Here is a 25,064-nt window from a genome sequence, read left to right as displayed (position 1 = left end):
TTGTAGCCATCAGTGCTCCAGAAGCAATTTAACTGGCCATTAAATAACGCCTCCAGAAAGATTTGTTGCCTTTTACTGATATCCCAGCTCTGGGAAGTTGCAGCTGAGGTGACAACTTTCTGTCATCCTCCCTGCCTTTGCCTTCTGGTAGTGACTGCTCCAGCAGCTTGTGGTCTGCTGATGCTCGCATTTGGAGCCCTCCCTGTGATTTACCCCTTCTACGTCCTCCTACAGACTTCCGAGAAAAAGGTCCTACAGCAGTTTGCATTTGTTACAGGTTCAGAAAATTCCCTGCCCGAACACAAAGGGTGGAGACCTGCCTAAAGTGAAATAAAGCCTTGAAACAGCGCCGGCGCAAGCTTTTCTACCAACCACCCCTGAGAAAACCACCTCCCTAATCTTAAATAGAAATAAAGCCTTTTGTTTCCCCAGAAATCAATAGTGCAGCGTCAAGTTACAAGTTCCAGGTAGTTTTGCCGCAGTCCTGGTTAAGCCAGCGTAGGCCACAGCATCAAAGGCAGCACTGCGCTGACCTATGGGCTAAAAAGTGCCAGAGCCTCCTGGTCCCCAAACCGCTCCCTCGTTTCCCCGCTCCGCTGCCCACGGCTACGTGACCCTACCCACTGTCCCACACGCACACAGGGAACCATCACGCTCTGCAGTGACCCTAGGCAACTCACCAGCCTCGCGTGCAAAGACTTTATTTTTGCTGTGTGGTTTGGCTTTGTTTTGGGGGGCTTGCAATTTTTTAGTTTTTAATTATTATTATTTTCTTGATTTTTTTTTTCCCCACTGACACAGCAAGTACCTGCTCAAGGAGGAAGACAAAGAGCACCAAGGGAAAGAAGCAGTGTTTGCAGAACACCACAATTAAATTATTTTTTATGTGTTGTGCTTTGCCCCCATCCTGGCTCAACTCAAAGTATTTCTTCCTCAAACTTATCAGAAAAGATTGTTGTGAAAGTATAAGGATTTGGAAAGCATTAGCCAAACCCTGCCTGCTAAATGAAGCTACCAAGGTGGTTTCCGCAGAGTTGGCGTTGGAAGCATTCTGTAGCAGGGAAACTGCTCTGCAGGCTCGGCCGTACACAGCACTTACAGAACCAGTTTTTATGCTACAGTAGACTTACTGTAGCAAAATTACTATGGATTTTAAAAAGTACAAGCTAGTTTTCCCAATTTAATTAACAATCTAATTAAACTGCAGAAGAAAATTACTTACCTTCATTATGACTTTACTTTTGAGTAAAGTTATAACCCTCTATGCGGTTATTAAGAATATCTGTAGCTGGATTACACTGACATTTTCAGACTCGCAGAAAAAGAAACTAAGCTTATTGCCTGTACTACTGATCCTGCCACTCCTCTTTGAGAACGAGCAAGACATACATATGTTCAAAATAAAATGCTCTCTAACTTTAGAAGTAGAAACATGAAGACATCTGTATGTCAGCAGACTTCCCGTTACAGATCTGACCACAGTCAACAAGGTCCTGAAGCATGCACATTTTTCAGTACTATCTTACCACACATAATACCCTTGACAAGAGGGGGAGAGAAGAGAGGAAAAAAAAAAAAAAAAAAAAAAAGAAAAAAGAAAGTAAATTTCTGGAAAATGAAAGCTCTACTGTTACTATTTTGAAAAAGAGAAAAAAAAAAACAACCTTTCTAATTTGGGAGGCAGTTCTTCTATCAAATATATTGAACCTAACTGATGGTTCTGTAAAGCTGCAGCCAAAGAAAGCGTATGTGTCTAGTTTAACCGTTTTGTTGTGACAAAATACTCACTTAACACATTTTTCTGTTTCAACGTGCTATGCAATATTTATCTAACATATATAAACAAATAATATATTAAAATGCATGTCATGTTCTATTTTACTAGGATTTCTGAATCAAAACAAACATAAAATTGAAACTACTTACATAGCTTTTTGAGAAATATGGGTTATACTACATGTTATACTTTGGACAAAACAGTAACAAATCAACACTCGAGCAATGTAATTCAGACTGAATTCAATGCTACCAAGGTAAATATATCTGATGTTCCAGCTCTTTATGGAAAACCAGACAGCTGCTGTTAAACTGTATTCCCTTTCATTGTTCAAATATATATGGTGTTAAGATCTCATAATTATGTCCAGGACCAAAGATGCTGCTTTACTTTAGGGTTCATTTTTATTCTTATAAAAAAACAAAAGAAAAAAAAAAAACACATTCCAGCTTTGTTCCATGATTTCTATGTTAAGTTGCACAAAAAAAAAAATGGTCTCCTGTCAAGATCTATGACAGAAAATATTCTTTTGTAGCCTGCAAATTTGACTATAATGCACTGCAAGCTGCTTGATATTTTAACCTGTATCAAAAAACCACATCACCACATTGATATCTTATCACAGTTTTCAGTACATTACAAAATAGTTTAATAATTCAGTTCATATAGGAAAGAAATTTGTTCAACATGGTAGGCTCACTCTTCTCTTATTAAAAGCGGTGGAAAACCGAACAACAGATTGTCACCCCACTTTTAAGATTTACATTAAAAAACACTGGAAATACCATAACAGGAACTTGTTGTCCCCTTGGATTACCATTATGGGAAAAGGGAAGTGGGTTTGTTTTGTTAGTGGTATTATTATTCATTATTATTAATTATTGTTTTATTTATTTTTAAGAAACATGATGTTCTTTGGGTTTGTGTGTTCTTCACAAGTATAAGCATAGCGTAAAGGGCAGCACATATTCACTCTGCCAAAGGAGACAACCAAATACCACACTGGAAGCCTGCGATTACACAGCAGGGAAGGGACCTGTGCCAGTGCATAGGGAAGACCGACACCAACCTCCCCGAGGACCCTTTCCAAGGGCAGCAGCTGGGAAGACTGGAAAAGGAGCGGCAGCAGGGGGAGAACCAGTGTCGCAGTCCTCCTGCCTGCAACCATGGGTGCAGCAGAAGAGGGAAGCAAGGACCACAGTGCTGCCGCCCTCCCTGCCCTTCTCAAGGCAAGTCTGAGATTAAGGGAGGACCTCACTGCTCCTTGGCTTCCTTTCCAGACACACGGCGCAGTGGCTGCACTGTAACGAACCAGAATTAGAGAAACGCCAAAATTCGATTCATCAAAGTTCAACAAGGCAATTCAAGCACATCACTAGCTGAACTTTATTCTTTTTTTAACTACAAAACCTCTGAAAGAAAGTGAACCAATCAGCAATGCAGACACACAAGGGTGCACTTATATTTGATACAAAAGGTAGCACAGCTCAAAAGAAAAAAAGGGGGGGGGGAGGAGACTAAGAGACTTACACAGGTTGCAACTGTTTCTTAATTAATTTTGTCAAGGCTAGGAAGTTTACAGTAATCACCTAAGCATGGTAGAGAAGATGGGGTGAGAAACACGGGTTCACTCACATGTGAGAGGGTGAGCACGTGAGCATGTGTCTGCCTTTAAATTCACAAAAAGAAAGAAAAAAAAAAAGATAAAAAGATTATCTGTCTTCACTCCTGCCTTAAACTCCACAAAGTTAGTGGACTTCAGTTTTTGTGAGGTGGTTTGGTTTTTTTTTTCCCCATTTTCAGATGAAATCCAATTCTGAAGTTAACCAGTCAATCACAAATTTTGAAATTCATCAGGTCCAACCAAGTCAACTAATGATCAAACCTACCAACATTACATGACATGAGCATAACACATGCCCAAAGGGCAGCAGTCAGTTGCCACACACACACTAGATATAAAGTATTTTGCTGCTGAAGTTTGGCAGCTGGAAGGTACGATATTCTCACTCATTCCTTTCTCTTCTATTACTTCTTTTCTTGTTCTGTCTTACAGCTCAAGACCACCACCACTTGAGCGACACCACAAAATCCCTAATACTTGATTCCTCTTCCAGAGCTTCAAAAGTGCACTGGGAAGGCTGGCATTATAGGATTTTTTTTTTTTTTTTAAGGCTTATCATAAAGTCATTCAAAGTGAACAAATATGCTTTCCTTGCTTGTAAATGATTTCATTCCATAAAAAGCGGCAAACCTCTACTACGTCAAGGTGACAGATATATGTCTCCTACATTTGAACAACTAAAAAAACTGCAGCACTGAAATTTCAGTCACCACATGCAGAACAATAATAAAATATAATAATTATATGATATGCTTAAAAAAAAAAAAAAAAAGAATTGACAAGTTATTTTCTTCCAACAGACAACACCTACTGAAGAATGCACAACCTGTGAGATAAATTCATCACCTGGCAAGCATAGCAAAGATAACATTTTGCCGTAATTGTCAATTTTGTTCTCCAAGCCAAAAAGTTCATCACTCAAGACTACATTAAAACAAACAATCAAAAACCCAAAAAAAACCCAATGTTACAAAATTTCTAAAGGTAACAACTCACATAGGCACCAAACAGGCACACACCACTACCCCCAGTACAATAAAGCGACACCGCCACGAATCCCTCTGCTCTGCATTAGCAGGGATGCCCACGCAATCTGCCCCCTCTACCAGAGTGGAAAACGTTTCTTCCTTCAGCCTTGCAGTTGTTGAGCACTAAAGCACTGTCCCAGTTCAACACGGAGGAAGACCCATGGGCTGGGTTTCCGCTTGCTGTCACTTGTTTGAGATGCAGGCAGAGACGCAGTAATCCTGGCGTGTGCTCAATAAAACCTCAGCGAACAACTATAAACCCTGAAACCAAAAAGGTTTCCAGCTACAGAACCTATTCCAGCAAGTGAATGGTACACAAAAAGGTCTCATGGACCACATGCAAAAGACTCCAGAAGACCCTGAGGCCACAAAAAAACCAAAACAAAACCAAATCCACAAAACCAAACCCCACCAAAACTCAACAGAACACCAGGAAAAAAAAACAGCCCGGCTCACAGGATTGCACAGGGTTTCTTCTAGGTAGTCAAGGTACTTTGCTGAAGCCATCCACTCCAACAAGTTTTATACCAATTCTTTAAACCTTCTGGGAGTCGCACATAAAGACATTTAAAGAAAATAGTGAAGGAGCTCCACATAAGCTCCATAAGACTAAGCATAAGAGAGAGCTCTCAAAGAAGAAAATAGTATATCTGCAAAGATTACAATGCCACAGCTCCTGACTTTCACCCCAGAGCACTACCTGCCTGACCGCGCCATCGCCCTGCATCCCACAGGGCAATAACTAGTTTGCAAACTTCCCATCGCTACCTTAAGAGCCAGAAAATTATTCTACTTCAGATGGTGTTTCAGAATATCCAGAATAGGGGTATAATTTACTTCACTCCGGCAGGAGGGGGCAAGGAGGGTGAGGGTATCTTTCAAATGCTTTGTAGTATCTTTTGAACAAAGGGGAAAACTCAACAACACTGGTTTGTTTAAGTAGACAGACCTCGCATAATTGATCAGAATGTGATCCTAGTGCAAAGAAATTGATACACTTCTTCCCTCGTCATTGCATTTTGAGTATTTTTTCCTTCAGAGCAACCATCTCAGTTGGTTTTTCAATGTCACCTCAAACAAAGTCTAAACTAAAGAAAAGAAGTACATACAGGGTAGAGAGAATTATAAAGATAGAAGCATTTATTTCCCTATGAGAAGGTCATATCACCAGTCAACATGGGATTCAGATTATATACTACCCTGGATGAAGAAAACCTTTTGACTTTACTCCAAGCCTCAGGCTTGTTCACTATTTAGCATTAGAAAAAGAGAAAATATTCAAAAAATAAAAAACGGCAAAACAATCAACTCATTGTAGCATGGTGTGCACAGACTCAAAAAAAAAAAAAAATTCTAGAGCATTTCATCTTGCCCTAAATAATAAAATGCAGGAAAGGACAAAAAGAAAGATAAGTGGCTGCATAATTCTCAGTATTATTTTTTTTTCCAACACAGCCATAGGGGGCGGTGGGGGAAGCACAGGGAAAATCCAGACATCTAGAAGCATACAACATTTCACAGCAAAAATTACCCAAGAATACATCTTGAGTGATGAATTGATGAGTTCAGACTTTGAATTCAAAGTCCACGACTCTTCAAAGCCCACAAATTTGGAGGCTCGTTTCCAATTTTTGAATTACAGAGGTTTTAGTGAACTTTTTGATAATGATTCAATACTGCACTATTATACTTTTTCTTTTATTTACTTTTACTTAGGGGTAGTCTGGAAACCCCTAGCAGAGCACGATTCATTACTCAATCTTTTCAGAACCTGTATAACGAAATAAAGTAATCTCAATTTCTGCTTTCCTTTAACCATCTACTTCAAGCATATATCGCTGATTTCTGCCATAACCCTCTTCCATTCATTTCACTTTTCATGTGAATAAAGACGTATTTTAAGAAGAGCAGAGTCGAAGAGTATATCATTGAGAGCTCCTTGATAGTGTGATATTCACAATTTTTCTTAGAAAGGGACAGGATCTTGCAGAAGCTGATAAAAATATGACAAAATCTGAGCTTCTTACATAAGAAGTAATTATGCTTTCCAACTACAGAAAAAAATCCTAAAAAAGAAAAATCTTGACAAAAGGAACCATCCAGAACTTCTTTATTTACACATCATTATTTAAGTCAGTCTTGTATTTCTGAAAAATTAAATCAGGCACTCCAAGGTGGCTGACTAGCAATAGTGTGTTTTCCACTCCACTGCCTGACAGTGCCTGCTCTGTGACGGGGAGGGGAATGATACAGGCTTTTCATAAATTTGGTAATCAAGGTTAATATAAAATTTGCATACCACCTTGCTGATGAGTGGAATGTTTCCTGGAAGAGCACTGAGGTTAAAGTCACACATATTTCATCAGAAATTAAGCACTGGCTAAAAATATTACATATTTATCTCAAAGTAAGTCTTCACGAGTTTACAGCCAGTCCACCCGAGACTTTTAGGTAATTAAAGATAATTTATAACATGGGCTCTTACAGCACATTAACCTCCAAATCTTTCATTGCCTTTGGAAATGCCAAGCATCTACTAAATTTTCATCATCTTGCCTTGAAGATATGCACTATCTTGCAGGGAATAGTGAAAAAAGTCAAAATGCTCATCGGTTTCATTGACACTATGTTATTCAATGGAAGGAGAATTGAATGTCTGGTATGTATAGCCATACACTTCTTTACAATACTCCAATGCTTCAAGCACGACCTTTCTACCCTAGTTTTAAGTTCAGATCATACACTTAGCAAAGGAAACCCAGAACATGGTAGAACAAAAGTACTCACAGACTGTAATATAACAGAATACAAAGCAGTGGAAAGACAGTGTTGAGAAGATTAAACAAAGGAAAAGGGAAGGAGTAAACTTAGAAAAGCATGTTATTTTCTCAAGAGATGCATTATTGCCAAAGTTTCCTTTTTAGACATACAAACACTTCAGCTTCAAAATTCTGCAAATTCATTTTTTCTTCAGCACAGGACTAAGGCTAGAGCAACATAAGTGATTGCTTAGACTCCCCAGTTCCTTAGCCTGTAAAAACCAAGGCATTCAAAGTAATTTCTTCTCCTCCCCTGCTAGAATGGAGGTCTCGGCATTTTGTGGAGGTCTCAGCATTTTGTGGAGTTCTCTCCATTGTGTGGAGGCAGAGCCCTCTCTGCTTGCAATGGAGAAGTACAGCTTGGGTCACTGACTTAGACAAGGTTGACAGATTTTACCTGATTAACAATAATCTCTGCTATTTTTAGTTGTAAAAATTCTTTCATAATAGTTTATCATGTTTGCCCTTTTTAATGTAGCAGATCCCAAAACAAATTAAGTATCTTCAAAACAGGCTAACAAAAATCAAATCCGCCAAGCTAGGAAAGCTATTATATACATCTCCATATGACAATTTAAAAGTTCTTCAGAAAAAAAGAAGGGGGGGGAAGGGAAGACACGACACAACAGACCGGGGAGAGGACAACAGCATATATCACCAACATTTACTTGCTTTCCCACCACCATCATGCCCTTATCCCTCAGGAACTTCCAGTGCTCATAAATGAACCAACTCTGGATGGAAAGCAAGCATGTTGTGGCTAGCCTGCAGAACATACCCTACTGAAATGCTGACATGGACCAGCAGCGTCATTTCTAAGAAAAAAAGAGCGAGCTTCTGTCCTGATTTCAGCTGGGATAGAGTTATTTTTCTTCTTAGTAGCTGGTATAGTGCTGTGTTTTGGATTTAGGATGAGAATAATGTTGATAACACACTGATGTTTTGGTTCTTGCTGACTAGAGTTTACACTAGTCAAGGACTTTTCAGCTTCTCGTGTTCTGCCAGGTGCATAAGAAGCTGGGAGGGAGCATAGCTAGGACAGCTGACCCAGACTGGCCAAAGGGCTATTCCATACCATACGACGTCATGCTCAGTATATAAGCTGGGGAAAGAAGAAAGAAGAGAGGGGATGTTCAGGGTGATGGCTTCCCAAGTAACCGTTACGTGTCATGGAGCCCTGCTTTCCTGAGAATGGCTGAACACCTGCCTGCCGATGGGAAGTAGTGAATGAATTCCTTGCTTTGCTTTGCTTGTGCATACGGCTTTTGCTTTACCTATTAAACCGTCTTTATCTCAACCCATGAGTTTTCTCACCTTTTTTTTTTCTCTTCTGATTCTCTCCCCCATCCCACCACGGGGAAGTGAGCGAGTGGCTGCGTGGTGCTTCGTTGCCAGCTGGGGTTAAACCACGACAGCTTGCATGAAATCTCCAGTACCTACAGTGGCACTGAAAACCTGGAGGCTAGCACCTTAGCCATGACTGGGCTTGTTTGGGCAATGCTCATTTTCACTCTGTGCACTATGATTTTCCAGTTTGAAGGCTGGAATGAGACAGTATTTGTAGAAGTCCTTTGAGAGCTGTAAGTGCTTTGTGATCTACAGAACTAAATTATTAAAATGTTGCTGGTAATCACTCTGCTGGAACTTAATCTTTCTTTGTCCTCACCAAATTGATAAACATCTCGGAAGAAATGAGACATAAATGTGACAGATATGCTTGCACACTTTCATATTTATCCTAACAGTTAAAAAAGATGGTGTTTTGTTTGTACTAACAAGTCTAGGAGAAGCAATAAGAAAGTTCATTATAAAAAAGCATTTGTCTGAGTAACTCTTCAATAAACTGTATAAAGAAAGAAAGGCTTTTGATTAAGTGCTCTCTAGCAAGTAACAGTCAGGAGAACACTTAGGGGTTTACAAAGCATTTCTGACAAGAAAGCAACATTATTCCTATTTGGAGATATTTCCAAGGGGGTCCGATTTTCAATCATTAGTGATAGCAGTAAGCGGTGCAACAGTTAAAAGTGCTTTTAACTGATGAAAACTATGGGGGAAAGAAGGAAGATGAAAGAAAGAAACAGATGTATAAGCCATTTCATTGTGTATTAATGAACTAGGAACAAAATAGTTTATGGACAGTCACCTTAAATTCTTAAAAGCCACAAAGTAATCTCAAAGGAGTTATTCCACAAAAGGAGTGCTAAAGAATGATGCACCTATATGAGGAGCATTTCAGTAACTTATACTACCTACCAAACACAAGCTGTTGCAAGTTTAAGGAAAAAAAAAAAAAAGCTATCTATCTGTCTCAGTTTAATCATTAACTTATTTTCTTTAACTATAAAGCTAGACAACCTTTTACTAACATATTTTAACAAACAATTGTTTTTTTGGGGGGGGGGGGGGGGTGGCGCGCACCTTTGCCCTTTGTATAAAACTTAACAATGGCTTAGCAGTTCAGGCCAAAGATCTACTTAACCCAACATCTTTTCTTTAACAGTGGTCATAAGGAAAGGTAAGAACGGGGCAAGAATGTACCTCACTTCTCTGTGCCCCACAAAACATTCTCTGCTCCTCCAGCTGCTTTCAGCTCATAAGACTTACCAGACTTGTTTGCCTAATTACTTATTTCTAATAGGTCTCTTTCAAGAACTTCCCCAGCTGTCTTCTTAAGCCTACACACTCCTCTGCATTCAGAACGGCTGCTTCTGACACAGACTTTCATGGGTCTACAGCCTGCTGTGTGATCCACCTCCATTTGCTTCTTTTCAGTCTGGTTCCCTCATCAGACCAAAAAGGCCCCCAATTCTTGAACTGGAAGAAGATTCCTCTTCATGCCAGTGATGGTTTTGCAGACCTTTATCATGTTCCCCTGAATTGTGTCTTTCTCTAGGCCAGAGAAACTTAGCCTATTGAAGCATCGCCTCTCACGCATAGCTACGGGCTGCTCCTCTGGCACTGAGCTCTTGCTCATGCTGCAATTTCCACAAGACTTTCACTGTCTCACAACTCAACATCCAAGACTTACAGCAAGTTTTAACATTAACTGGCTGGCTGCTTATCAGTTTCTCTTAAAATGTTCAAATATAACATTTTCTATATTCAATTCTAATCTATTTAGTCAACAAAATTAAACTATTTCCACATTTTATTCATCCAGTATGTCTTTGATATTATTTTAAGTAATTTTCTGTATTACACTATATTTTAAACAAAATCCGTTTAAAATAATATCTTAATAATAATAATCCAGTCCTTTGGAATGCTTTCTTTTTTAAAGAGCCTCCTTGGGTTTTCTGGATGCTACATAGTGCTTCAAGGTTAGAGATCATACAGAATCAAGGACTTCTGTCTTATAAATACAAAGTGGGAATTTGGGAGGGTGGATTTCTTCTTAAGTTGGCCTGTGACTCACTTCTACACAGTTCACACAGGCTGTATGTACTTTTGCACTTTCCACTAGCGTTTCACTTGTTGCTTTCCTTTCTTAGCTGTACCAACTGACTAAAACAAATCAAGTTCCCTGCTTTCCCAAACTTTTCTGTATGCAGCTGTTTACAGTCTCACATGCCTACAAGTTTAGAATCAGTATCTGATATCCAAAAAGGCAACAAATTCTCACATTTCACACGAAATCTGTTTTCTACCTTATCTGGCATATGGCCCAACTGTATACACCATTAGTGAATCTTCAATCAATCTGCCATCCTCCTGTAATAATTCTTTTAGTTTCAAGACCTTTTAAGATCATAAAGGAAAATAACTCCAAGATCTTTGAGCTATTTAAACTTTTATAAATCCTATAAATCATCAATATTAAAATAAAGAACAGATTCATTATCCAAATCAGGATGCACAATTCAGCAAGAAAATGATTTGGTTTGGATGGTCACACATCATTAGTCTTCCTGAACTGATAAAAGCACTTCTGCTTGGTGCAGTTCTGTGGGTTTTGTTTGCTAGCTATACTTCCAAATGTAACCATCACTCCTATCAAGCAGGTATCCTAGCCAGCCTCTTTGTTACACTACAGACCCCTGTTGCTGTACAATGAAGTTTTAAAGAACAATAAAGAAAGCAAGTAATTCATTTTTTACAAGTTTGAGATTTGTGGTTCCAACTCAAGAGTTTTTTTATCAGTTTCTGATCAAAGGTTACAAAAAACACAGATATGTAATATCAAACTAAAACAGGAAAGTACATGGTTCACGTTGCAAAGTGGACCTCACGTGATCAAGCAAGGATGTGACCCAGTGGGAGCAAAATTAATTTGCTGGGGGGACACACAAAAAATAGGAAACAAAGGACTTTTGGGGGACAGTGTGCAAAAAACAAACCGAAAAAAACCACACACAAAAAAAATTCAAAAGGATGACATAGTTGTCAAGGGAGGAGAATTAGAAAAACGCCTGTGACAGAAGCAGAAAGGAAGAGTTGGATAATTCCTACTGTGCAAAGCAGGAGAGAACTTGGGGAAATGAACAGAAGCAATAGACAAAACAATGCATCCACACAGGAATAAACATCTTAACTAAAATAAATTAATGAGTTACAATAGTAACCAACATAGACAATAGAGAGACAAAACTCCCAGACAACTACAAAGTTTAAACAACAAAAATCCCAAAATATTTTTCCTTTGAAGCAAACTTTGGCCAGGTCAAAGGTGGCGTATTTCCAACGGAGTGATAAAAAAAGATTCCAGAACTAACAAGGACCAAAATTAAGTCATATCCTTGATCCCAAGGGATTCTCTACCAAAGTCTTTTCCTCGACAGTTCATCCACATGTTAAACAAACAGAATAGAAGGTACAGATTCCTTGCTAGCTGGAGAGAGAAGACAGATTGTATCATTACAGGACTGCTGAAACTTCTCGAGAGCAAAATACGACAACTGAGGAATTACAAGCCCCATGCTTGGAGAAACCCACAGGAGTGGTCCTAACATGTAATTAACATTAGAATTTCATGTCACACATACTGTAGACACTAGAACCTTAAACCAGTGCAAAAAGCCCCTGTGGACTAACAGAGGTATAGAAAGGCACTACTTTGGTTCTTAAGCTCAAAGTTCTTGAACCACAAACAGGCTCAAGTCTGGAAGTGTATTCTGGGGGACGTATGACCATGAGTTTGTCCTGTTCATGAACTCTTCTACAAGCTTCCACTGTTATCTACCATCAGAGACAAGATACGAAGCTAAGCAAAAATTCAGCTTGATCCAGTAAAGCTATTGTAATAAAGTGTACTATATTTTGCCAGAAAATAAGTAAGTAAAAAACCAAACCAAACAAACAAAAAGCCCCACTCAACAGAATACAGTTAAAGAAAGGCAAGTAAATGCATTATTTAAAATATATGTATGTATATATCTTGTAAGTAAAAAGAAATGTGAAGTCCACCCAAAAATGCATAAGCTGTATCTATACTGTTGACCAGTGACATGCAAAAACACTGTGCTACTTTTGAACAGGAAGCAATGAAGCTTCAACCAGCACAGCAGAGCACCGAAATGCTGTTTGGGAGCTAATTAGCCTGGGTGCAGCACTTTATTAGTACTATTAACACAGCCATCCTGCCAGCTTCCAAGTCACCATACGAGACTTCCTTATAACGTAACCTGTGCTATTCAGGCCCTGCTAATCTCGATTCTCTTCCCTCGCTTAGAAGTGAAGGAAATGGCAGTGAAGTTGACCTGATTAACAAAGTACATGCAAACAGTTGCGCTCCGCAGTGATCTTGAGCAGTGACCTTGCTTGTACAGGCAGAGATCCAATTCCCAGTTTAGTAAAGAACCTCTTCCGTCACGTTATAAAAACCGATGCATATTTCCCTTCAGCGCTAGCTAAACTCATGGACCATCAGGTAGGATCAAAGTGCCAAAATCATGAGCTAGAGCTCCACAGCAAAGAACTCCTATGAGAAAAATGAAGAGAGACTTACATGCCAAAGAATAACTCAACTTGAAACTGGGGGGGGGGGGGTGGTGGGGGGGGTGGTGGTGGAAGAGCAATGAAGAGCAATGTTGACTTTAAGACCTCAAAGAACCACTTAAAACCACAAAAATACCAACCTTGTTTGTACAAACAAGCAGGTGTGCATGGACAGCATGCAGATATCCCCTCCTGTTCACGAAAGCAATTGTGCAAGTCGTACACAAATCACAGCAGGTTGCATTAACAGTTCTCCAGTCCTACTCCAGATTTATTTTTAATTTAAAAATAAACTGTGTTACACATTATTTCAATATTCTGCTGGATAACCGAGCAAGGGAAAGAATGAATTTAAGCGCAGTCTATAGAGAGATAATGTGAAGGCTGTAATGTAAGTGAAAAATGGCCATGTTGCTAAGATAAGGCCCCAACCACCAATCTCACTGTCAAGCCTGGCCATCTGTCAGAAGAAACCTGATTTACCACATATAATACTGCTATACTTGATTACTACTATACTGCTATAAAAGGCTCCTGGTATTTTAAGCACACCAAAAGCTACTTTCTAGCAACATAAAAGGGTTAATAAAACACCTCCTTAGAAGCCAAACTTTATGAAACCAGGTTTCAGAACTGTAAATCAAATTTCACCCAGTTTCAATGTCACTGATAGATTAAATTCCTTTATAAATAAAAATATTAAAAACAGGGAAACAAAAACTGAAGAAAAACATAAAATTATAGTAAATTAAGGCTGCTTCCACCGATGTTTGTTTTTTATGGAGATTATTTTGATGGTGGGCAATTGCAAAGAACTTTAGAAAAGGCACTTTAAGAAACATTCCTATAATATCACTATTCAAGAAAACCATCAATAAAGAGGCCACTTTGCTTCATTTGATAACTAGTCTGGACATGCAAACTGTTTGCAAGAGCACTAATGACCTGAAGCGTCCTTAGATGGGGGCCTGTAAGCTCTACATACAACGATGACACAACACCTCACGGTGTAACAACTCAGATGATTGCATCTAATCCAACTCTTCCCCTTCCTACACACCAGGACAAAAATGCCTGTGTATGAGATTCATCCTTCACATCAAATACCCACTGAGCGAAACAGCTGCAGGTACTTTCTCAGGTTAATCAAACAAATCAAATAACAGCATCTAGTAATAACAAGACGATTTTTCTCTCTAAACAACAGCCCTGCACTGCAGGTGGTTTTGTCCCATAGCGAGCAAACAGGAGAAAAACACGTCCTGAGCAGCTGCTCATTAGGTGAGTACCATTCTGCCTGCACAGCAAATGAAGCAAATGTCACGTGGAAAAAAAAAAAAAAAAAACCACAGTTTACAGTCATGTAATTAGACACAGTAACACAGGCATATCCAAAAGAGGAGGGAAGACAGGTAGAAATTACAGTTGTGCAGGCAATTTACTTCTGGGAGTTTATAATTTTTGATGTTCCTGGACTTTAACCTTATCATTTCTTTTAATGAGGCTTGTTTCCAGCTTATTTTTTTCCTATTATAGAATAACAGGTAACTTTGAACAATCACCTCCTCTAAAAAAATACCCATCCCCAAATAATTATTTATTCTGAACGGAACACTTTATTTAAGGACACTGAGAAAATACTCTACCAGAACAGACCAAAACAAATGCAAACTGTATAGGACCTCACCGTAAACGTTATAAAGCAGAGAGAATTTGTTGCAAGCTTACCTGATACTCGTTGGGCCAGAAAGTGCTGACAGCCAACTCCGCTCGAAGCCAGTCTTTGCCAGTGGAGCTGGTGACGTTCCAGATGGGATTAGCCAGTGGCCCTTTGTTCACCCTAACCAGGATGTTCAAAGTGCCTGGGTTTGCTCCGTTCTTGCTGTACAGAAGGTAGCTGAAATCGATGCAGTGAGTATCGTTTTCTTTCATCGTTGGGAGCTGGAGTCGAGTCTTTTCTCCGGGGTCATGGTCTGAGGAAATCACTATCATATATGATCCTAAAGAAGGGGGAAGTAGGAAAGGAAACAAAACAAAAGAGTAGTAAGGAAAAAGACAAATGCCAAGAAACTGATTGTTCAACTGTGAAAAAAGGATGGAATGCAGAGGTTTTCATATCCCAAAATCTCAAAATTCAAGTAGCAAGAAATCCAGCAAGGTATAAAACGCCTAGAAACATCACTGAAGCAGTATCTACAGAGGACATCACATATCTCTGAGGACCTATCTAGATGCTTCCACCTACAAACTTTTCTCTCTCCTGTTTTAGGATCAGATAATTGGAAATAGCATCACAGACAGACTGAATAAAAATAATGAGAGGACCAAAGGATCATCATTATTCCGAGGTTACTGAGGCCAAAATTCTCTCAGCTCACTCCACAGGTTTCCTGAAAATGAAAAATATGGAATAAAAACGTCCACATTCCTCAACGCCCATTTATCACACCTTTCTCTACCCAGAAAAAGAGGCAAGACTTGAATTTTAGATACATTAGCAATAGAAATAGCTCACTTAGGACACCAAGCCACATTTGACCTGAAAAGTTGGGTTTGCTGCTCCATTTGCCAATGGATTTGAGGGGGTAACAGAAGTTTCTACAGCCGGAACAGAGCCCATCTTGTAAATTTATTTTACAAGTATACAGAAGACAACAAGCCAAGCCTGTCTAGCTACTAAGGCAGAAAGCTGAAATCGGATGTTTAAACAGGTTATACAGGACATAATGCTGGAACAGTTTGTCCTGGTGTTCTGCAGAACGGACAGTAAAGACAGGGCTACCATCTAACCTAGCCCTAGAGCACCCCCATTTCCTCAAGAACAACAGCTCCATACTGGGTACTATCTAGCGAATGAAGCCCATAGAACAAAGCTTCTGAAACACAGCATGCCAGGCAAAACATTACAACCAGGTGAGAAAATCTAACTTGGTATACAATCGGAATCCTTGCTGCAGGGAAGTTTCCTAACCTGACCTTACCTACCCTCCTGTTTAATGACTCCACAAGCTTTACGTTGACAGATTTTCCTTCTGCTTCTAGTCCTAAAGAGCACCACAATAGAGAGCCCTTCCTCCTGAGGAAGGCTCAGATGAAATCCATCAAAAATAAAATTCAAAAATTAGCCTAAATTAAAAAAAAAAAAAATCATAGATTTGTGAGCACTTGTCCAAACCAGTAGCCCCATAGAAGTTTTGAGAATATGTACATATATGCACGTATATTGATGGAAAAATCTTCTGTGAAACATATATTTGTACAAACTATTACCATTCTGTACATTAAGTTTGTCCTTTGATTTTTATGCAACAAGGAATATTGTGTTCTAGTATGTCCTAAACCATTGTATTAACCATTCTGAAAATTGTTGACAAGCTGTTGCTCAGGAGAAGAGGAAAATTTATGTATATGGATTAAGTCATCTGTGTGACATGCTAAAGAGAGGGAGGCTAAAGAAAACTACTACAATGTAATAAGCACCTAGCTAATATTTAGAATCATATGTAGATTCCGTTATTGGATTCCTTTTTTATTGGAGACTGTGGCAAAGTATCAGTTTCTGATCATCTCTTCATCATTAATACACATTTATAAAGACACAAAGGAATCGTATTATACTATTTAGGTGTGCTGTTATTAGAAGTCTTTAATGATTATGGTCTAGAATCAATTGGCAATTGCATGTAAGATGCTCAAAAATGTGCTTCTAAGGCCATGTTCACTGGTGTGCAGTTATTATGCCCCTTGACTCTAGAACAAACTTAATCAGTAATAAGTATGTTTGTAATCTCTATCTTAATAATACATATGCTCTGATTATTCATGATTGATACACTACAAAATGATATTTTCAAAATTTTTCACAATAAATGCTATGCATGTGGCAGGGGGAGGTTGTACGTCAGCAATTTGGGTGTTCTTTTTCTACATGAGAGTTAGAAAACTAACAGGATCAGTGAAAAATTAGAAAGACTGCTTTCCATTACAAAGACTGTTTTCCACACTGTTAGCAGAGATTCTCCATAGCCATTTACCCTGCCTCTTAGCCATATCTTGCAAGTATTTCCAAGCAATAGACAAAAAGCAACTGACTTTTTTCCCCCTACACAAAATAAACATTAACATTTCTAAAGCTAAGATCAGGAAGCAGATAAATCCTCTGACTTTTTCTGAAGGGAATCTATAGGGGGAAGGAAGGAGTAGAATAAAAGAACTGAGTTTTGCAGAATTTCTGAAATGTGATTTCTCTCAACTTATCTCAACAGAAAAACATTGGGGAGGCAGGGGAGAAAATCACAACCAAATTACAAGAAATAAACTAGATGCATTTCAAGATCTTGTTCCTATACCAAGATAATCTGCTGTAGTCTTCGGAATCTTCAACATACATTTTTCTGCATATCAACACATTTTATAGTACTCTTATTTTTTCAACTTCATTTTTCATCATTTAAAAACACTTAGCAGTAAATTTGCATATATCTAGCTACATGTGTTAGTCCTACAGCATTTCATGAAATGCTCCAGACAAGATTCATAAACCATTTGTCACAATGCCAAAGCATCTGTTCAGCATCTTGCAAACTACTTCCCCTAGCCCTGCTTTTTAAACTTCTTAAGAGGCTATATCCCATGAATGTACACAACCTCACTCCTCCCTCAGTCGTCTATCTACTCCAAGAAAATCAGAAGCCAACGCCAAAGTCAACTATACATCAAATTTATATCTTTGAAAAACACAGAAAATATTTTCTTACACCTTTTATAAGAAAATCGTTCTTTATTTGTAAAGAAATATTATGTACTAAAATAGGATTGAAAGATTTGGGGGTTTTTTTCCCCATTTATACATGCTTTTAATATCTTAAGTCAAAATTTAAAAACCGTATGAAAAACTTTAGCCCTAGATTCTCTCTCTACAGTTCTTTTTTTTAAACAAGCATTTCCTTTAACATTGAAAATTGTATTTTGTAGTACTACGTATGTGGCACAAGTTGCTGTGCAATCCATTAAAACAAATGAGGCCACATAAACATGACTAATAGAAATTACAGAAAGAACAGTGTTTGAAACAAAAGATTTATAATTAGATGTCCAGCTAAGTTTAAGGTAGCATAGCGTTGATGAGAACAAGCTATAAAGTTTTCAAATTTGAAAAGGTATTGGCAAATACTAGACACTACTTTTATAAAGCAACGCCCACTGGAAGAAGGATCACAATGGGGATGCATTCCCATGAAAACATGTGCTCACAGAATTAGCACCAAATGCCCCCTTCACATGCCAAAACAAACGTATGTATTTCATAAACGTTATTAGACATGAAGGATTAAATAAAACCACTGCCAGAAGATTTTCCTTTAATTTTTAAATAATTAATTAGCTACAGCAAACAGGAACTGTGCTGATATGAGATAGTAATTTATAACACTACCCAAATGAATGTCAAAATGTATGTATTAAAAACAAGACCTTCAAAGGTAACGTATACTCCAGCAAACACTTAGATATTAGCAACCAGCGATCTCAGGCGGTCAGTCAAACATCTGACCTGTTCTCACGTACAGCTACTGCAACACTCAGCTGACCATGTAAATGGGCAGACAGCATTTATATTTATGTACAAACAATGAAACATAGGCATCACTGCATATGAAAAAAATCACACACACAGGAAACAAATATGTAATAACTGTATTATTACCAAGTCAAAAGTTTTCAATTAATAGATGTATTTAATAAAGGGATGACAAAGCAGCCAAGTGGCCACTTTGCGGAGCTAACCAACACCTTGGATTATTTATTAGTGGCAGTACTGGCACAGTACAAAAGCAAGAGGTGCTAAGCAAACCTCAGCAAACCACTTCAAGCAACAATTTACCCAGATATTTAATGTTAAAACAGAGAAATAACAAAAGGACAGCTGATCACAAGGTAGATGGTAAGATATTTTCGGACTTGGCAGAAACATGAAGTGTAAGCGAGAGAAATGCTCATAAACTTTTTAATCCCAAAGATTAACTATCTATTTGATATTTTTCCATGAGAATTTACAGCAACTGTTAGAGCTAACTACTCACAACAGTGCTCCAGCCTGCAGCAGGGGAACAGGGTGAGGAGGAAGGAGCAGCAGAGACCAAGTGCTATGGACTGACCGCAGGCCCCCGGTCCCGATCCCCCTGTGCTGCTGGTAGTGGTGAGGAATTAAGTTAATTTTTCCCCAAGCCAAGTTTTGCTCGTTGACGGTCGGTAATTGTGATTTCCTAGAGAAGCGATCTCCCTGTCTTTGTCACAATTCGTGAACTTTTTCATCTTATTTTCTCCCCTTGTGCTGTTGAGGAAGGGAACAAAAAAAGTGGCTGCATGTGGGTCTGGCCAAGGTCAACCCACCACAGTTTCCAAAAAAGGTACACAGTAGCAGTTAAATAGTTTTACCTAACTGCAGTTAGATACTGCCTATATGAGCTGTTTTATTAAATCCCAGTGAAGACAGGCTCTGTCACTTTTGATATTGTTATTGGCCTAACAGATTGAGCACAAGCAGATGCAAAACACTATATACACCTACTACCCTTGCAGACAAGAAAGAAGAAAAAACAACTGACCTGTGCTCTGTTTCCTCTAAGATTTTATAATAAGGAAGTTGCAAGTGAATTGCCTCACTAAAAACCAAAATTATTTAAAAAAAAAAAAAAAATCCATATTTTGGGCAATGAAGAAAAAGAAACTTAACATGAAAGAGCAAAAGTTCATTCAAAGTATTCAAAGCCATAATTTACACCTGGACAAAGAGCCGTTGCTCTTCACTATTCCTTTCACTGTCTATTTTTCACCGTGCCCAAGTGCAAAGTCTTCAGTTACTCTGGCAGTAGGGCTGTTACAAAATGCATCACAGCTCATCAGTAACGCTTTTCTTGAAACATGTAGTTTGACATTTCTGTTGCTTCACCTTCCTTTCGGTAATTCCCATAAGAGTCTTCCCCATCTTTGCCAGTTTACCGTCTTTAAAACTCATGAGGAACATTCTCTTTCTCCCAACCACACTTAAGTGTTTGATTTCTCCAAAGCAAACTCCACCCTCCCATTTTTGCTTCTCTTAAGTTCTTTTTATTTATTTGCCAGTTAATAGTTCCTAATACTAGTCCTGATATAAAAGGTCAATCCAATTCTCTCCTGCACAGAATAGAAACATCAGAGCATGAACCAGCTAAATTACACTGCCTCCTAAGCCTTTACTCAGCTCATGCCACGAATTCAACTTCAGGATCTGACTTTCAGAAAGATTTTGATGCCTATTCAGCACTTATTCATGAACCCGCTAAAAGGCATCTACACAGGTATGGAATAAGAGACATCAGACTTTTCCTTAGCCATATTATTAACTATATCTGTATATTGCTCATAGCTTTCCCTATGTTTTGTTTATTTTGATAAGCATTGAACTTGATGTTCTAGCTCAGTGACAAGGACAGATCATCTCAGAATAAATTAATTCTTTAACTAATTACTTGTGAAAAGCCTTAGTTTTTATCTCCTACTGAAAACCAAGCTTTCTTGTCATCTAGCAGTTAATTGCAGGTAAGAAGTCATGCTAAGATTAAAAAAAAAAAAAATTCCTTAACTAAAATATGCCTGCTGTAATGTACCAATGTGGCAGATCAGGTTCCCGATCAAATTATTTTCTCTCACTTCCTTGCTCCCTGAAAAACAGGCTTCTATTTGAAGTGTGAAACTTGTAATTTTCAGCAGGCTGGTCTTCGACTCCTGCAAATCTTTCCTTCAAACAAGTACTAACTATCAAACCATCTCCATTTCAAGGGCACACTGTGGTAACTTCTCTGCCTGCTACTGTGCTCCTTCAAGTCACTATGACACGATTGTGTCACCTTCATGTGAAAAAAAAATTTGGAAAGTTATGCATTTCATATGCAACTAGATTTCTGGGTACAGATGTGGATTCAACTTTGTGGTTTGGTGATGGGGAAAAACACACTGATTTACACCCCACTGTTGTAGGGAGTAATGTGAAGATGCTTAAATAGATGCACAGAAAAAGATCAGGTAAAAAGAAGTCTTCCCCATAAAGTCAAAAGAAGGGGTTGTCTTTATTTCACAGCAATGTCAATGACATGAGGTGGAGAGTCAAGGTACTTAAGTGCATTATCCTAAAGCTCAGGACTATGTGACCTTTTTGCTTCATTTTTTAATAACTACTATATAACGTTATAGGCCCCAATTAGGTTTCAGGCAACCTTTATGAGAGAGAGTAGCCAATGAACTCACACTGAAATACAGAAATAGGCTTGCAACTGGAAGTAGACTGCAAACAGAGGAAGTTCAGAAACGTTTATATTAATTCACAGAAAACCCACATTTCCCAAACACTAGTATTTATGCTTATTTTGTTCTTCAGACTAATATCCCTGTGACCATTTCACAAAGGGCCCTTTACATGAATTTCTGTAATTTGCAAGAAGGGAAAAAATAAAGGCTAATGATAAAACCTCAAAAGCTATTAACTTTTTCTTCTGCAGGAAGGATATTCTTTTCAAAAGAAAAAATCAAAGCCAATGAATAAATTAAATAGACTCCATGTAAACCTCCATCTTCTTGGGTTTAAAAAACCTCAAACCATTATAGCCTCCTCTTCCTCCTTCGCCTTCCATTACCCAACAGATAGTGACTATCTGCCACCCTAGCACAGAGAAAAAACAATATTGAAGACATTAAGAAGAAAAACTAGAGACAATATTAAGCTTTCTAATTTTAATGCCCTACCCCATCAGTTCAGTTTCATGTCTTAAGCAGTGTATCTAGAAATCACAGAATGATAGAATCATAGAATGTTTTGGGATGGAAAGGACCTTTAAAGGTCATGTAGTCCATCCCCCCTGCAATGAGCAGGGACATCTTCAACTCGATCAGGTTGCTCAGAGCCCCATCCAGCCTGGCCTTGAACGTTTCCAAGGATGGGGCATCTACCACCTCTCTGGGCAACCCGTTCCAGTGTTTCACCACCCAATAAATACTAAATGTAAAGACAGTATAATCCCACTTAAAATACATTACTTGATACACACACAAAATATGCAATATCTTTATATCCTGATTTGCCTGTCAGTCAGCTGCTTTCATTAAAAAAAAAATCAATAATAATGTTATTGCTGTAAACAACACAAGAGTTCTCCAAAATTTCTTTGGATGGTTATGATTCAGAGGTATCTTTCCACACACCTCACTTGCTTGCACACAAGACTCAAATTGTTGAAAGCTTGATTCAATTTCTTTACAGATTGTCAAAAATGAAAGGGAAAAAAATCAGGATCACCAATTTCAACTTCACTGCATAGCTCATTGCCAATGCACCACAACTCAAATTCAAGTCAAGACAAGACTCTGAATTTACCACAAAGATTAAAAGCAACAATAACCACAAAAACGCACAACACGAAGACGGTGAAAATTTTTCTGGAGAATGCAATCCATTTATTTTTTTCTTCTACTTCCCATAGAGAATGAGAATTATTAAAATAACCAACCCGAAACAGGTCATTAAGCTACACCATGTAAATAAAGGCAGAGTACTCACTCATTCAAACAGAAACTCAGGCTAATGGATTGCAACAGGTCATCAATTTTGCACAGACACTGCAATTTCACATGATGTGAAAAAGTGTCCTGCCCTCCAGCCTGTACCTGATGGTGCCAAAAGCACTGCTCTACAGCAAAGTCATGCAACTGGGATTCCCCCCATCTTCCACACCCACAGAGGTAAAGCAACAGGGAGACAGCTTGACAAGGCAGCACAGAATAAGGCCAATCCAGGCAAGGTAAATCAAAGCAGCACCAGGTCAGCCACAGAATTAGTATCATGGGCGCAACAATACTTTCCCAGTATTAACACCTATGATACAACTGGCATGATACTACTATCGCTCATAACTTGTCTACTCCATAACAACAAGAAATGTTTGCCAATTAAAAGGAAAAAAAAAAAGGGGGGGGGGGGGGGGAACCACCATGTTTCAAAGGTATACCAGTATTTAGAGCAAAGTTTATGGTGAAGTTTTGACTGAAAATCATTCCTCAGGCTATAAGCAGCTACAAAAGTTCTGCTCCCCTTATCAACATTTTACATATGAATAAACATGAAAAATATACACTTCTGAAGTGTTTGAATTCCTAGTTTTCTCATACATAACACTAGCTTCCTGTGGATTTGTTTGTACTGATGCAGAGAAAGAAAACATGATGAGATGCCAGTTTCTGAGGTATGATAATTTAAGTCTTTTCACCGTGTTTTTTCTTGTGATGGATCTTTAGCAAATACATAGGCTTTAAGCACTCCAAAATCTGAGACAGAAAAATGTCAGCAACCAAAATTTGTAATGGAAGCTTGCCGTGTCTGTACAAAACAGCATTTATCTTATGATGTGCTCCTTTGAGCAGTTTCTTCCAACAAAGCATTCCGAAAACGACATTTGATATGGTACATCAGGCAAGCTTACGAAAGGGCAGTGTTACTGAACAGTAAGCTGCATTTAAGTAACTGAAAAGCACACGGAATAGTTTCGTATTTATTTGGGAATTAAGCGAGGCACTCGGTCATGAATTTGTGACATCAGCATCCATGAATGGATAGCTAAGATGAAAGTAACAACAGCTCCGAGTTGTCTGAAATTCTGTTGTAAAGCCATAAATATCCCACAGGTGGTGGGACGGTGACTGTAGGATGCTTCTCAGTCACCCGGTGGCTGATCGGGCTGCCCATGAAGCCGCATACATTGGTCCAGCCGTATGTCTGGAAGAAAATGCATTTTCTAAGTGTGAACATCAATACACTTCCAACTTTAGAGTAGTATCAACTCAGTGTTAAGTTATCCAATTGGGATATCAAATAACTGGGTACCATTCGGGCCTGCACAGCCTAAAGCCAGTAAGATGTTCCAACATGCAGGTGCCCCCAGAGCGGCAGCTGACACTGCCAAACCTCGAAGCATTCTGCACCTCCTGGGGAAAATTCAGTCCCATGAAGACACAAGACACCTACAAACAGCTGCAACAACTTCACTGTATGAAATACAGGTGCAGAAAAGAGTTGAAAGCCATTTTGCTTCACCATTGCTGTAAACTGCTCTGATATTACTTGGTTGGATAAGATGAGCAGTAATGCACAAGCAGGCATCTCCCTGCCTGTTAGTTTTGTTCCACCCATTCTTGTGGCAGACCTTCCAGGAAGAAAGACCAGTGGTGGCCATTCTGTGTCCACCTATAGGACTATGATGACACCGTATCATCACCACTACTGAACGTAAACCGAACACCCAAACAGACCCTCAAGCCAAGGGGCATTTAGATTTTTCAAATGCTGATTAAAGAGACACACTTTACTGACAAGATTATGAACAGACGGCGATCAAATTATCCACTTCCTCTGTGAGGTATTATTTATTCAGAAAGAAATTAAAGTGAGATTTAAAAATATTAAAAGCATTCTAAGGCAGACAGTCTTATAGAAAATTTAAGTGCTGAGCATTGCATAGGTCTTTAGCATACTGTGCATTTGGACTCGATGATCCTTGTGGGTCCCTTCAAACTCAGGATATTCTATGATTCTATGCAGTTCATGCAGAATTCACAAATGTCAGCCAAGGTGACCTGAAAGCTCGCTGCCACTGAAACACACAGGGCTTTTCCTCCCAGCACAGGGATACACCCCATGTCCTCCTCCATCTCTGCTCATCAGACCCTTGCATGAGCCAAATCAACACCCAAATCCAGTAAAAAATGACTCAGGTCTCCTGTCCCCCTCTTGAGAGAGGCAAGGGGACAGCGAAGTTGGATTTCTTCCCAGGTGAGAGAAACAAACTGACTCCTGGAAT

General features: G+C 38.8%; 1 protein-coding gene across 10 annotated transcripts in view; it reads right to left on the bottom strand.

The window, feature by feature from the left end:
* PTPRK (protein tyrosine phosphatase receptor type K) overlaps window positions 1-25,064 on the bottom strand; it is a 415,551-nt gene that overhangs the window by 261,082 nt on the left and 129,405 nt on the right. For all 10 annotated transcript variants that reach the window (XM_087774463.1, XM_087774462.1, XM_087774464.1 and 7 more), the window contains exon 3: window positions 14,911-15,182. In XM_087774463.1, the coding sequence (XP_087630589.1) occupies window positions 14,911-15,182 (272 nt within the window). The remainder of the gene's footprint in view (window positions 1-14,910; window positions 15,183-25,064) is intronic.

The sequence above is a fragment of the Nipponia nippon genome, unplaced genomic scaffold (assembly GCF_047370975.1).
Source record: "Nipponia nippon isolate SJK-2023a ecotype South Korea unplaced genomic scaffold, ASM4737097v1 scaffold_4, whole genome shotgun sequence".
Classification (NCBI taxonomy): domain Eukaryota; kingdom Metazoa; phylum Chordata; class Aves; order Pelecaniformes; family Threskiornithidae; genus Nipponia; species Nipponia nippon.
This window is presented reverse-complemented; position numbering and strand designations above follow the sequence as displayed.